The sequence below is a fragment of the Jaculus jaculus genome, chromosome 4, assembly GCF_020740685.1.
Source record: "Jaculus jaculus isolate mJacJac1 chromosome 4, mJacJac1.mat.Y.cur, whole genome shotgun sequence".
Lineage (NCBI taxonomy): Eukaryota > Metazoa > Chordata > Mammalia > Rodentia > Dipodidae > Jaculus > Jaculus jaculus.
The window spans coordinates 14048747-14064557 of record NC_059105.1 but is presented as its reverse complement, the minus strand read 5'-3'; the positions used below and the strand labels follow the sequence as shown (position 1 = coordinate 14064557).

General features: G+C 49.2%; 1 protein-coding gene across 1 annotated transcript in view; it reads right to left on the bottom strand.

Annotated features, from left to right (window-relative positions):
* Cfap65 (cilia and flagella associated protein 65) overlaps positions 1-15811 on the bottom strand; it is a 47753-nt gene that overhangs the window by 7701 nt on the left and 24241 nt on the right. Inside the window, exons 14-24 of the mRNA XM_004662835.2 lie at positions 14291-14515; positions 13249-13407; positions 12919-13069; positions 12477-12605; positions 10901-11114; positions 10494-10622; positions 5289-5465; positions 4982-5048; positions 4695-4805; positions 954-1145; positions 695-853 (exon numbers count right to left, since the gene is read on the bottom strand). Of these exons, the coding sequence (XP_004662892.2) occupies positions 695-853; positions 954-1145; positions 4695-4805; positions 4982-5048; positions 5289-5465; positions 10494-10622; positions 10901-11114; positions 12477-12605; positions 12919-13069; positions 13249-13407; positions 14291-14515 (1713 nt within the window). The remainder of the gene's footprint in view (positions 1-694; positions 854-953; positions 1146-4694; positions 4806-4981; positions 5049-5288; positions 5466-10493; positions 10623-10900; positions 11115-12476; positions 12606-12918; positions 13070-13248; positions 13408-14290; positions 14516-15811) is intronic.

Here is a 15811-nt window from a genome sequence, read left to right as displayed (position 1 = left end):
ATTTTTTTAATTTTTATTAACATTTTCCATGATTATAAAAAAATATCCCATGGTAATTCCCTCCCTCCCCCCCCCCCAACACTTTCCCCTTTGAAATTCCATTCTCCACCATATTACCTCCCCATCTCAATCACTGTACTTACATATATACAATATCAACCTATTAAGTACCCTCCTCCCTTCCTTTCTCTTCCCTTTATGTCTCCTTGTTAACTTACTGGCCTCTGCTCCACATGGGTTCTGTATCCTCTCCAACTCCCCACATGTTAAAAGCTCTTTGAAATGTCTTTTCTCTCTTTTATTTCCATGGTTTTCCCAGGCCCTCCACGTGGGGTCTCTAGCCACATAGGTACCTTTCCTTGGTTCTGTACTTCCCTCATATAATAAGTTAATAATTAAAAAAAAAAACAACAGTGACATGAGAGACCCTGTCTCAAGGTGGAAGGAGAGAACAAAGCCCTGAGACTGTCCTTTGACCGCCACACATGCACCATGGCACATGCATGCCCCCACATATACATACATACACCAACACAAATAAATAAATAAGGTTAAAGTTGGAGCCAGGCTGATTGCTGGCCTCGCTTCTGTCTGTTCCTCCTAAACTCCTTCATAGTTCCTCCCCAGCCTCCCCAGCTCTTAGACTTGAAGGCCCTTCTGCAAGGAATCACACCTCCCCATCGTTTCCTCCCACCTGTCCAGGAACCATCAGCCTGGAGTATATGGAGCTGTTGTCCCATGTGGAGATGTTGTAGAAAGGGGCTGAGTTACCCATGGCATGGGGGTCATAGCCTACTCCCTGGAAGGAGATGACAGCGGAGTTCCATCCCAGAATTTGTATGGGCACATCCACCTACGAAGTTAGGGAGGTGGGATAGGGTCTGGTCAGACCACGACCTGGTGAAGAAGTCATGCTCCCCCCTACCCAGCACATTCTCCAAGTTGCTGCTCACTGTGTAGGTCTTGGCCTCAATGGGTGAGAAGATCCACAGGAGCCGAGCAGTAGTGCTTGGCTGGATATCCCCTTTGGGGTTCAGGCAGCAGAAGATGGGGTGATTGAAATTTTTCTCTTGAACCTGCAACAGCACGTTGGTCTGCACTTCATATGTCACGGGCACTGAGCCACCGTTATACAGCTCATAAATCTGCAGGAGACAGGAAAGAGACTTCCACCCCAGCTCAGAAATGCAGACCAGAAAGCCTAGAACTCTGTGTCTAATGTGGGAGGGCAGGCTGATCTCCATAGCCACTCTGAAAGTCCATGAGCTTCCCCAAAGACCTGACTTCCCTATGGCTTGACCACCTGTATATTGAATCTATGGCATTTTAGAATAATCTGGAACTCTATAAGGAGCAGCTTGTTTTTTATTTGTTCCCAGCTTACCTCTGTCAAGTTTATAAGGGACCCTATTATAAGCATCTTTCATGTTGAGATTTGAGGAAATGTCCATAAATATACCATCTAGACCCTTCACCATCTTACAGACTCTCATTCTAGTCCTCCATGATGCTGTCTCTTTTCAGATCTACAGTTATTTTGTTTAAAGTGGTCAGGGGCAGGCTGGAGAGATGGCTTAGTGGTTAAGCCTGTGAAGCCTAAGGATCCCGGGTCAAGGCTCAATTCCCCAGGACCCATGTAAGCCAGATGCACAAGGTGGTGCATACATCTGGAGTTTGTTTGCAGTGGCTGGAGACCCTAATGTGCCCATTCTCTCTATCTCTTTGCCTCTTTTTTCTGTCTGTCTGTTGATCTCAAATGAATAAATAAAAATAAACAAACAAAAAAAATGTTCAGGGGGAGAGGGAAGGAAGGTTCGAGTTACTAATCCACATGCTCTAAAGAATATCCTTGTCCCATACTTCTCATTAGATATTAGAAAATGGAAGTCAGAGAGAATAAAGGGCTCACCTGGGTGTGGTCCTAGGCCTTTCCTTCTCACTTCTCAGTATGCTGACTCTTTCTACTCCAGCCAGACCCATCCCTTTGATCTCCATGTGCCTAGCCCGCCACAGTACATAGGCTGAAACCTCATCTCTGGTGCAGCAGCATTAACATGTGAGCCCTGGGCTGGAGAGATGGCTTAGCCATTAAGGCGAAGCCTACAGACCCTATGTTTGACTGTCCAGATCCCATGTAAGCCAGATGCACTAAGGTAAGGCAAGCACAAGGTTGCACATGTCCACTAGATGGTGCAAGCTTCTGGAATTCAATTGCAGTGGCTGAGGACCTGGTGTGCAGTTGCGTGCGCTCTCTCTTTCTCAAAAATAAAATAAAACTAAAGAGGTGAGTCCTTTAACAGATGATTGGGTTATGAGGGTGGAGAGCTCAGGAGTGGGATTCATGCTGGTCCGAGGAGCTTGCTTGCTTCTTCCACTGTGTGAGGACACAGAGAGAAGGTACTTGCTATGTATGAGCCATGAGAACAAGGCCTCACCAGACCTTCGTCTTAAACTTTCCAGCCTTTATTTTAATTAATTTATTTGACAGAGAAGAGAGAGAGAGAGAGAGAGAGAGAGAGAATGGGTGCCAGGGCCTCCGGCCATTGCAAACAAACTCCAGATGTGTGTGTTCCCTTGTGCATCTGGCTAACATGGATCCTGGGGAATCGAACCTGGGTCCTTTGGCTTTGCAGGCAAATGCCTTAACCACTAAGCCATCCCTCCAGCCCCTTTCCAGCCTTTAGAACTGTAAGAAATTAGCTTCTGTCCTTTCCAAGTCACTCACTGCCACATCCAGAAGGGACTATGACAACCAGCGTCCACTGTCTCCAGATGAGCCCTCAACTCTTCACTGTAAGCCCTGCTCCTTTCCACAAGTGGTATTCATGTCTGTGTAGTCCAAGCCAGCTGCTCTGTCACAGTCCTGAGGGAGGCTTCTGGGAAGCCAGAGGGGAGGAGGGTGGTGTGGAGAACAGGACTCCAGCCTGGGAGAACCCCTTCCAGGCCCAGGAAGCCCATCTGTTGGCCTTTATGCTGAGTGGCTTTGGACCCTGCCCAAAAGCAGTGGCTTCTCAATGGTTGGAGACTTCCCAGAACTGACATGTTTGACACACAGACAATGGAGATTTCCAATGTACATTTTACTTTCTTTTTTTATTTTTCGAGGTAGGGTCTTGCTCTAGTCCAGGCTGACCTGGAATTCACTATGTAGTCTCAGGATAGCATGGAACTCACTGTTCCTCCTACCTCTGCCTCCGGAGTGCTGGAATTAAAGGCGTATGTCACCACACCCAGCTCCAGGGTGCATTTTATGTTTTTTTTTTAATTATTTATTTATTTATTTGAGAGTGACAGACACAGAGAGAAAGACAGATAGAGGGAGAGAGAGAGAATGGGCGCGCCAGGGCTTCCAGCCTCTGCAAACGAACTCCAGATGTGTGCGCCCCCTTGTGCATCTGGCTAACATGGGACCTGGGGAACCGAGCCTCGAACCGGGGTCCTTAGGCTTCATAGGCAAGCGCTTAACCGCTAAGCCATCTCTCCAGCCCATGTTTTTGTTTTTGCTGCTTTAAAAAAAAATAAACTCAAGATGCATGCACTATCTTGTACATCTGGCTTTATGTGGGTACTGGGGACTCAAACTTGGGTCCTTTGGCTTTGCAGGCAAGTGCTTAACTGCTAAGCCATCTCTCTAGCCCCTCCAATATACATTTTAGAGCAAAGGTACTTAGATTTTTGCCTATTGATTAAGAAAGTAAAGTCTACAACTTCCCACAGACTCCCATTCCTGTCTTTCACCAAGGTGTTCTAGGTGCAGTGATTTCCAAACTGTGGCTCAAACCAATTAGCAGGCAGGTATACATGAACTTAGTGGGTTATATCCAGCATTTTTTATTTTGTGTGTGTGTATGCACATGCATGCTGTGTATATGTATGCATGTTTATATGCCTTTGGGTGCACAGGTGTGTATGTGAATGTGAAGGCCAGAGAACAACTTTGAGTAATATCCTCAGGAGCATCTCTCTCTGTTTTGTTTTGTTTTTTTTTTTGGTTGTTGTTGTTGAAGTGCGGTCTCACTCTAGCCCAGGCTGACCTGGAATTAACTATGTATTCTCAGGGTAGTCTCGAACTCACGGCAATCCTCCTACCTCTGCCTCCGAGAGCTGGGATGAAAGGCGTGCGCCACCACGCCCAGCGGGAACGCCTTCTTTTAAGAGGGTACATCATTAGCCTAGAGCTTGCCAATTAGACAAGAATGGCTAGCCAGCAAGCCAGTTTTACATGAGCACTGGGGTTTGAGCCCAGGCTATCACATTTACAAGACAAGCCCTTTGTCCACTTAGCTACCTCCTTAATATTCATATTCAGCATTTATAAATAGAACAGAATAAAGTTAAAAGGAAGTATCAGTGTACTTTGTAGGAGACTAAGTGTAGATTTGCAATACTTCTGTCCAGTTGCATGTACATATAAAAACTAGGGTGTAAGCATACATTATATAAAATACATTACACTTGTAATGCTCCATGGCCAAAGAAGTAGCAAGGCCTCCTTACTAAAGGGTGAAAACCCCTCACTTTTGCAACAGGAATAGAGCTTGCCAAAAGGGCTTGGTACCATGAAGTCTTTGGACTTGGGTCTCCCTGGTCGCCTGCTCTGGGGGTTCAGCCTGCCAGCCACATTCTTGAGGGTAGTGACTGTCACCTCTAAGGCCTGATGCAGACAGATATCAGGGCCCCATGAGACCACTGACCTGACGGGGGGGCAGTGTGTCACCAATGGGGACAGGGGTGAACTGGTGTCTCGTGGAGGTGAAGTGCACGTACTTCTGATCCGGTTTCACTGTCACACCTATGAAATGTACCTGCAAATAAAGAGCCCAAGGATGGCACCCTGCCCTAGGAAGAACTGGAACAACCAACAGAGAAATCTGGGTACCAGGTCTCCAGGGGCCATCCCTCTCTGCTCCTCTCTTGGCTGTCCAGAAAGCTCATACTCCAGTCGGACACCCAAAGCAGGACCAGCATGCTGGGGACTCACCAGGATCTCCCTGCCATGGGACACTTTGAAGAGTACAGGGAGACGGTCAGTGCCGATGAACAGGTGGCTGGAAGGGAAAAGACCAGTCAGACAGAGAGCTTCTGAGCCTGGCTTGAGCAGGAGAACAAATGGGCATGGCATGTTTGTGGCCTTGAGCCAGCCAGCCTCTGAGAGGGACTCACCCTCAGTTCAGATGGTTAGCCTCCCAGGGGAAGACCTCAGATCCCCTGGAGTCCCACAGGAAAAGGCCAGGGTAAGGTGTCTTCCTGGCCAGGAAGGGCTGGCTGGGTGAGGGGTAGAGGAGTACCTGTATTTGAACTCCACCGTCTGCTCCTGTCCGGGGCTCAGGGACCCAGACTTGGGACTGATGGAGAAGAGGCAATTGTCCTCTGCACGCATCTGGTGGAGTTCAGTGAGGTTAAGCTCTGCTTGATCTGCCCATATCTCCAGGTCGATCTGCTGGTCGCTTGGAAAGAGGAAGGCCCTGGGAAAGGGTGTGAAGCAAGGGGATAAAGCCATGCAAAGGATGGGCTGGCCTCAAAGAAGGGAGTTCTCAGTCCCGTGGGGAGACGGGGACTTCTGCCATGTCACATCTCCTGCATGCCACACCTCCATTTGGTAGGGTGCTCCATGTTTAGCTAAGCAAATGTGGCTAGGTGGATTTTCCTTTCATAATGGTCCCTAAACATGGGAACATCCGGGAGTGGTGACTCACACTTGTAATACAAACACAGGGGAAGGGTGCGGGTGCAGGAGGACTGCTGTGAGGTCAAGGCCAACCTGGGCTGCATAGAGAGTTCCAGACCAGGAATACAGAGAGAGACAAAAATAAATAGCAACAACAAACAAACAAAAAAAACCCAACCAAAAAAAAAAAAAATTAGGCTGGAGAGATGGCTTAGTGATTAATGCGCTTGTCTGTGAAGCCTAAGGACTCATTTTCAACTCTCCAAATCCCACATAAACCAGATGCACAAAGGTGAGACAAGTACAAGGTCACAAGTGCCCACTAGGTGGTGCAAGCATCTGGAGTTTGACTTCAGTAGCTGAGGTCCTGGGCCAAGTCTCTCTCTCTCTCTGTGTCTCTTTAAAATAAAAAAAAATAAACAAAAAAGAAGAAAAAAAATAAAATAAAACAACTGGGAATAGAGGCAGAATCATGTAGACTGAGGAAAAAAGAAGATTGAGGGTGCCATTGTGGATGCCAGGGGCCATGGTGTTAGTTACCTGCATATGTGAGCCACTTAGAGTTGGCCACTGACCCTTCTTTGGTGAGCTCTTAGGAGGGGCCCGATAAGACTCACCCTGAGTTCAGATGTAGCAGGAACAACATTAGACCTCCCTGAAGGGATCAGCCTCCCAGGGGATGACCTCAGGTCCCCTGGAGTCCCACAGGAAAAGGCCAGGGTAAGGTTCTTGGGAGGGAGGGTGTGGAGGCCAGTTTAGGCACAAGGTAGAGAGCAGGCCTTATGCAGGGCTGGCCCTCTTAAAGCAAGCTAGGCTATGCATAGAATTAGAGGACCAGTGCCTTGCACTGTAGGAATGTAGGTATCATACTCTAACCAGCAGTGGCTAGAGGCCCTGACACATGCATTCCTTTCTCCCTCCCTCTCTCTTTCTCCTTGCAAATCATACATACACACACACACACACACACACACACACACACACACACACACACACGGGTTTTTCGAGAGGATTTCATTCTAGCCCAGACAATCTCAAATTCACTCTGTAGTCTCAGGGTGGCCTCAAACTCCCAGTGATCCTCCTACCTCTGCCTCCTGAGTATTGGGATTAAAGGCATGTGCCACCGCACCTGGCTCAAATAAAATATATTTTTTTTAAATAACTTTCTTGGGCCAGAGAGATGGCTTAGCAGTTAAAGGCACTTTCTTGCAAAGCCTGATTATCTGGGTTTAATTCCCCAGTACCCATGTAAAGCCAGATGCACAAAGTGGCACATGTATCTGGAGTTTGTTTGCAGTGGCTGGAAGCCCTAGAGTGCCCATTCACCCCCCTCTCTCATCTGCCTCTCTCTCTAAATAAAAATAAACAAATATTAAATTTTTAAAAATTTTTTATTTTTATTTATTTGAGAGCGACAGACACAGAGAGAAAGACAGATAGAGGGAGAGAGAGAGAATGGGTGCACCAGGGCTTCCAGCCTCTGCAAACGAACTCCAGATGCTTGCGCCCCCTTGTGCATCTGGCTAACGTGGGACCTGGGGAACCAAGCCTCGTACTGGGGTCCTTAGGCTTCACAGGCAAGCGCTTAACTGCTAAGCCATCTCTCCAGCCCTATTAAAAAAATGTTTTCTGTTTTTTTGAGGTAGGGTCTCACTCTAGCCCAGGCTGACCTGGAATTCACTATGCAGTCTCAGGGTGGCCTCAAACTCATGGCCATCCTCTTACCTCTGCCTCTTGAGTGCTGGGATTAAAAGTGTGCACCACCATGCCTGGCTTAAAACAATTTTTAAATAACTTTCTTTTGTAGAGGTGAAAAAAATGACCCACAAACCCTGGGAATAAAGCCATCCAGTAAAGGAGTGTCTTAATAACTTAGGCCCCTCTAGACTGTGGGATGTTATCAGGAGCACTAGTCTATATGGGAGGAATATTATTGATAGGATGCTTACTAAAAATAGTCTCCGGAAAGTGTGGCATTGTGCTGCCTATAAAAACAATCAGACAAACAAGAACCATTCTGTGAACGCAGCCAAGTGTCTGCATTGGCGTGAGCACTGAGCGTACTACCTCAGCAGTGAACTGGGGGTTTCTGCCGTTCTTCATGACCCCCACCAGCTGGCTGGCTGCACGTGAGCAAAGTGCTTCAGTTACTTTATTTGGGGGGGGTATGGTGATAGGCACCCAGTTGGAGATCTTGCTACTTCAGGATCCATTGGGTAGTTACCACTCCTTTTTTTTTTTTTTTTTTTTTTGAGACAGAATGAGAGAGAGGGAGAGGGAGATAATTGGCACACCAGGACCTCAGCCACCGCAATCAAACTCCATACACTTGCGCCACCTAGTGCACATGTGCAACCTTGCGCTTTGCAACCTTTGTGTGTCTGGCTTATGTGGGATCTGGCGAGAGATAGAACATGGGTCCCTAGGCTTCTCAGGCAAGCGCCTTAACCTCTAAGCCATCTCTGCAGCCCCCAGATCTTTACACACACACAACTGGACTCTTGCCTACATAATTCCAGTCCTCCTTTCCCCTGATTTGCCTCTAGTGTGGGTATGTCCTCTGACGGCCTAATGTGCAGGACAGCAACAACTTCCAAATCCATCCTCCTCTGGACATCAGAGTGACAGGCCATGCACAAGGAGGCCCATGCATCTGGAGTTCATTTACAGTAGCTGGATGCCCTGGCATGCCCATTTTCTCTCTCTCTTTCCCTCTTTCTCTCTCTCTCAAATAAATAAATAAATATATTTTTAAAAGACAGTCTGTTGGTCTTGCCTCAAAAATTTTTTTTCAAAACAGTTCATGTGTGAACAAATAGTAATCAACATATTTGACATCTGTAAAGTCATGACCCTACACATCCGCATCCTCAGGCCAAACAGAGCAGGGGCATCAGAAAGAGATGGACAGCTTCTTAGCTCTCTGCTCTCTCCCAGATCTGAGGTTTCCCTCCATCCTACCTGCTGACATCGCCAGGCCAAGTCCACACTCCCGGGTCCTACTTGTCCTGGCAGAAATAAAACCTTCCATCTGTTCTTTATGAGCTCAGCAGAGACACATTAGAATTTGCAAAAATAGCCTTCTAAGAAATTGAAAGGAAACACAACACAAAAAGCACAGGAGAGTCGGCTGCTTGCAGCCCTGAAGAAGCACAGCCAGGTTTCCTGTACTTTAAACGATCTGCTGGCAGATGCAGCCCAGTGGGCATTCTGCCTGGGCCCCTCCTGGCCTAGTTTCCAACAGCTTGGAGCCACTCCACAGAGAGTGTGAGCTGGGCTGATCCTACACAAACACATGCATGCCCATGTCCACCAAAACACCCCATAACACAAGCCAATGCCTTCAGTTTTGTAGGGTCTGGCTCTTAGCCTGCTTGGAGGTGCAGTGAATGCAGACCTAGAGCTCAAGGCAGACTCTGGACTTTCCCCACTAGGCCAACAGCCCTGCCAAGCTTCCCCACCTAGTCACACTGCTACCCTTGCTGGTAGCTGTCTAATAAGCCAACCTCCCTATCTTAGTCCATCATGACGGAGTGGGACAACCCGTGTCCTGTGTCTGGCTGGCGGTACAACCCCCACCCTCCTTTACCCTACACTCCCATAATCCCCTCTGCTCGGCCAAGCAAGTCCTGACCACAGCTGCCCTTCCCTGTACCCTTCACTCACCCACCCTCTCACCATGTTCGAGCTGGACCTTACTTCTCTCTTGCCAGACTAACCCAGATTGGGACCCTTCTTCTTTTTTAATTTTTATTTTTGAGGGAGAGTGGGAGGGGGTAATGGGCATGCCAGGGCCTCCAGCCACTGCAAAGAAACTCCAGATTCTTGCTGCACCATGTGCATCTGGCTTATGTGGGTTCTGGGGAATTGAACCTGGGCCCTTAGACTTTGCAGGCAAGCGCCTTTACTACTACATCATCTCTCCAGCCCCTCTTTTCTTCTTAACTTTTCATTAACCAAGCAAAGCTAAAAGTCCTCAAAAGGTTGTTTACTAGGAAATCCTGGCACGTGGCAGAGGCAGGAAGGAAGAACAAGAACAAGGCCTGGATAGGAGGCTTGCTGGGCATGAGTCCTGGGCCCCGGCGGGAAGACAGAGGAGCACAGGAATGCCAGGCTTGGCAGGCTCAGGCCTCCATGCCTGCCTCCCGGCGACCTGCGAGGCTCACCCTGCACTGTGTCCAGCCTCCACTCACCCTCCCTGAAGCCCCACACCTCTGAGTGCAGGCTCAAACACTCTTGACTTTCCCCCCAGTCCCTGACTTGGCCTAACCCCTGAACTGGGATGTTAGGCAGCACAGTGCCTAGACACTCTTGGGGTAAGAAGAAGCAACTTGAAGCCACCTTGCTGACTGGCATAAGCAGGGCGCTGGAGTTGGACAGATGCGAGTTTGCACACTAATAGCTGAGTGGCCTTGGCCGAGTCCTTATCACACTGACCCTCAGGTCCTGTCTGTGTATGATACGGGAGAGGACTTTCTCACAGGAATGCTGGGAAGATTTGAGGATTGAAGGATGTCATGTAGCAAGAGCTGAATGAATGCTTTTCATACATCAGTTACTAAGATAGCAATATAGTATCCATCTGGAAAATTCTACCTTGCCCTGGGCTTATTGACAAGTTACAGTCAGTGACATGTCCTGAGAGTTGCTGGGAGACCTCAGTCCCACCAGATTCCCTCATCCTGTCAATGGGAGGCCTATTTCTCACAGACACCTGGTAGTCAGATCTCCGAGGAATAGCCAGGAAGTGGATCTCTCACCCTTGGGCCCTACAACCCTGTTCTTCAACCTCCCACAGAAACCTCTTTATGGCCAGCCATACCAGTCCAAGGGTACCAGTCCACTGTTCTTCATGGCCAGAAGCACCACTGAGGGAGGGGCCTTGAATGGTGCTGCCCCAAAATTGAAGTCAAGCTTCAAAGGGGTGAAGACAGTGGGGATCTGGCTCATGCTGTGTGAAATGGAGAAGCCGGGCTCAGAGTGGGGAACTGAGACAGGGTAAAACTCTCCCCTTGGGTGTTCCTCCCATCCCTGCACAGGCACAAAATGGAGAACGTGGGACCCAGGGGGCACAAGTGGGTTAGCCCTTCCGCCCTCAAGCCAACTATTCCCTTCCTGCCCTCACCCTGCTACACCAGGAACAGGTAAGGATTTGGGGTGCTGGTTGAACATGTACCATGTGCCATGAACACCCCCAGCAGACCCTGCCAGCTCCCCAGCCCAGCTCACCTGTGCCGGGTGGGAACCTTGTAGGTCAGCTCCAAGGGGGTGGGGTTATGTGCCAAGTAACTGTTGAGCATGTCCAGGGAGAAGAGGTGCCACAAGTGCTTCCGGGTGATGCCCTCAGCGCTGCCCATGGAGCAGACATCCAGGATGGAGAGTAAGGGGTACACAGCCATCAGGGAGACCTGACACAGCTCCTCCTTCTCACCAATTATGTTACCTGGGAGAGTGGGTGTGGGAGAGAGGAGGCAGCTTACCTTCCATCTTCCTTGGGTAAAGTGGGCAGGACCCTGGTGAGACACCTTAGGCTCTGTCTGATTTACTTTCTACGGACCAGGCACTGTCCTAAGTGCTTCACACATGTCCTGGCATTTAATGTCCACTGCAATTTAATTTTAAGCTTTTTTTATTTTTTGGTTTTTCAAGGTAGGGTCTCGCTCTAGCCCAGGCTGACCTGGAATTCACTATGCAAGTCTCAGGGTGGCCTTGAACTCAGCAATCCTCCTACCTCTGCCTCCCAAGTGTTGGGATTAAAGGCGTGTGCCACCACGCCCAGCAAGAGGCTACTTTTCTCCCTCCTTCCTTCTCTTCCTTCCTTCTTTCTTTTTTTTTTTTTTTTATTTTTGGGTTTTTCAAGGTAGGTTTTCACTCTAGCCCAGGCTGACCTGGAATTCACTGTGTAGTCTCGGGGTGGCCTTGAACTCATGGTGATCCTCCTACCTTGCCTCCCCGGTGCTGGGATTAAAGGTGTGCACCACCACGCCTGGCTTAAGCTACTTTTCAATAGCAGTTTTGAGAGACAGTTTATATACTATAAAAATCTACTCTTTTAACACATTCAATTCAGTGGATTTGTTCACATTTAGAACTAAGAATTTACCGCCATCATCTATTTATAGAAAATTGCCCATTACCCCTGAGAGAAACCCAGGACCAGATAATCATTTACTTCCTACCTACCCTCCTCCTCCCCTGACAGCCACCAGACTCGCCACCTGTATGGTTTACCTCTTCTGAATGTGTCGTATAAATGGAATTATGCAACATGGTGCTTTTTGTGACTGGCTTCTTTCACTTAGCTTCGTGTTTTTAGTTTACCTACATGGTGGAATGTCTTATTGCTTCATTCCTTTCTGTGGCCTGTGTGCCATGATTGTCTCATTTTATAGATGGGGAAACTGAGGCACAAGGAGGTGAAACAGCTGGATAAGCGTACACAGCTAGTAAGTGTGGGAACCAGGATCCAATCCTGATGAGTCCACATTCTTCTTGTGCCTGCTTACCTTCCAGCTTCCACAGGGCGGGTTAGTAACATGGAGGATCGAACTGAGGCCCAGGCCACTGAGGATTTGCCCGTGATCCCACCAGAAAGCAACACAACTCTTTGGGTTGTGTCTTCAAAGCTCAGGGCCATACCTATGTGAATGCCCATATAGACAAATACAGCACCTGCATCAGAGTCCAGAGGCCTAGCCCGGCCTGCCCCCACTCACTGTGGCAGCTGTCCCAACCCTAATTCTCACAGCTCCCCGTATCTCCTCTGCCCTCCCTGGTGCTGCCCTTCTGTCGGGTGCCAAGATACCTCTGTGAGACAGGATAGTGTAGCTGATGGTCCAGGAGTAATGGGACTGGTGTGTGGGGCAGGCGGTCAGGCAGATGGTGTCCTGGGAGTGAGGTGGCATGCTCCCCTCTGAGGGGTCCAGCTGCAGAGCTGCTTGGGAACAATACAGGTGAGGTCAGTGGGCAGTTGGGCAAAGGCAGCTGGCCTCCTCTGCTCCTTTTTCAATACTCTTCCCTGGTCAGCAGAACATTGCCCAAGAGCAGGCCCAAGGTGGGAAACAGGAAGCAGAGCCCTTCCTCCCAGGCTGAGACAGAGGGACCATACTTCTGCTGTCACTGGTATCTGCCACACAGTATAGCAAGTAGGAGCTCCATTTCCAGCTCTGACTCACACAATGGAGTGGTTGATCAGTCTTAACCACCTACCCACCGTCTACACACATGCACCTCCCTGGCCCCAATACCAGGAGGGTCGTTGTTGAAGTCCTGGGGCTCATGCTGCTCCGGCACCAGGCGGTAAGAGAGGGTGCAGTTGCCTTCATTCAGAAGCACCAGAGACTTACACTGCCGACTGTTCACTAGCACATTCCCGAAGTCCAGTTCCCGCACCTGTGCCTGAGGTCACAGCCAGCCAGCTACTGGGGACTCCCCAAGGCCTCCAGACCTCAGAGCATCCCCCCAAGGCAGGGCAGGTTGGGGTGTGAGCGGGGAACTACACCCTCCTCTCCCGAGATCAAGCAACCAGGGCTTTCCCTCCCACCTGGGTCCAGGTCCCCACGGGGGTCTCCACTCACAGACAGGAAGCTGGTGATTCCCATGCCCACCAGCCGGATCATGTAGTGCATGGTGGCTTGGGGCTTGGCATTTGGGGGCAGGCCAGCTTCCCAGACCCACATCCCCACTCGGAACAGGTACTTGGTCTCCTCCAAAGGGCTGAACGCCCATGTCAGCATCTGGGGTGACAGAGATGAGCCCCTGCATGGGCTTCCAGGACACCTCTCTCTGGGCTCCTGCCTGGTGGAGGTCCCATTGCAGGCAGGGCCATGCTTTGGTAATGCTTTCTGTCTGTGTTTCTATCCAAGTGTCATACCATGGCACTTCCCAAAGCCCCTTAATCCTGTATGCACACAAGTCAGCTTTTTATTTTTATTTATTTATTTTTTTAGGACAAGTCAGTTTTTTTGAGACTCATTTGGTGGCGAAAAACTAGAGCCTCAGAGAAGTAGAGTAAGGATTAACTGACCTAGGGCCAGAAAGCCAGAGCTGGGTGCCTGGTGGGAGCTCAAGATGACTTCTGAGTCTGTGGTTTTTCTTGCACCTCCATTTCCTGTCCCCCAGTGTTCACAAATGCCATGTGTTAGTAGTCCTTGCCCCAAGTGTGACTTCCCTAGACAAAAAGTCTGCTGTTTTGAGTCCCACCCTATGCACACACACCCGCCCCCCAGGACCCTGTGTCTCCTTCCCTACTCCTTAGTAAGAGCCACCTGTGTGGCCCAAATCCACCTGCTTTAAACCACCTTCCAGGGTTCCTGCCGTTTGGCATTATGGGTGATGGAACATGAACGTGCTCTGGAAGTGGCATCAGCAGTGTTGGGTCCAGTCCCTGCTCTGCATTTCCTAACCTTGATCTTAGTAGAGAACTCTTCCTCCTTAAGTCTCAACATGCTCTAAGATGGGAGTGAGAAAGGTGGTACTGACGCTGCTCATAGATCAGGATCCGTGACTGTGGATTGAGTGGGTGGGTATACATTGTAGCTGATGAAAGCCATGCATGACAGATGGTGAAGGTGATGGACACCCTGTCCTCTACCCTTGGCAATGGGCTCATGCACTCACAAGATTTTCATTAGGATGGATGATGCCCCTCGAGGGCTGGACAGCCAGCACCTTACGGTGTTGCTGGGAGACCCTCCATTCAAACTCCAGGGGCAGGCGTGTGGGGTTGTGGAAGGTGAAGCTGCTGGTGGAGGAGCAGCCCACCCAGGTGGGCTTGAAGAAGATGCTTTTGTGGTTGTCCAGCTCCAGCTGCAGTGGCTCCTCCCGACTCTGCATGCTCACCTCCTGGGTCAAGAGAAAGGAAGGCAGCACCATTGACCCCTTGGCTCCCACACCCACATCCAAGAGGCCATGGGTGTGCAGATTTCCAACCTGGAAGGAGGCAGCAAAGGCTCTCTGCCAGCCTGGGCATAGCAGCCTCTGTTGAAAGCAGATTAAAAAGAATTTGGGGGCTGGAGAGATGGCTTAGAGGTTAAACGCTTGCCTGTGAAGCCTAAAGACCCCAGTTCAAGGCTCGATTCCCCAGGACCCAAGTTATCCAGATGCACAAGGGGGCACACGCGTCTGGAGTTCATTTGCAGTGGCTGGAAGCCCTGGCGTGCCCATTCTCTCTCTTTCTCTCACTCTCAAATAAATAAAAAAAGAACAAAAAATTAAAAATAAAAGAACTTGGAAGCTGGGTGTGGTGAAACACGCCTTTAATCTCAGCACTTGGGAGGCAGAGGTAGGAGGATCACCATGAGTTCAAGGCCACCCTGAGACTACATAGTGAATTGAATTCTAGGTCAGCCTAAGCTAGAGTGAAACCCTACCTTGAAAAACCAAAAAAAAAAAAAAAAAAAGTTAAATAAATAAATAAAAATTAAGAAAAAAAACCAAGAACTCAGGGGTAGGGGGCGCCGGAGAGATGGCTTAGCAGTTAAGGTGCATGCCTGTGAAGCCTAAGGACCCAGGTTCAGTTCCCCAGGAGCTATGTAAGCCAGATGCACAAGGTGGCACATACATCTGGAGTTTATTTGCAATGGCTGGAGGCCCTGGCACACCCATTCTCTATTTGCCTCTTTCTCTCTCTCTCTCTTCCTCTCAAATAAATAAAATACAAAAACATGTTTTGTTTTGTTTTTAAATAAAAAACTTGGGCTGGAGAGATGGCTCAACAGCAATTGCCTTCAAAGCCAAAAGCACCCAGGTTTCATTCTCCAGTGCCCACGATGCACAAAGTGGCACATGTATCTGGAGTTTGTTTATAGCAGTTGAAGGAGCTGGCATGCCCATTCTCTCTCTGTGTCTGTCTCTCTTCTCTCTCTGTTTGCAAATAAATAAATCAAAAATAAAGTGACTCAGGGCTGCGTGTGGAGTATGGGCTGGATAAGATGGTGTACATCTGCAATCCCAGCATTAGGGAGGCTGAGAACAACTGCAAATCTAAGGCCAGCCTGTGCTGCACACACACACACACACACACACACACACACACACTCCCTCTCTCTCTCAGGGACTGAAAGAGGATGTCCAGACCATTTCATGGTGTCAGCTACCCCTGGGCTGGCTGCAAATGCCCTCCTCTAACACCTGCACGTA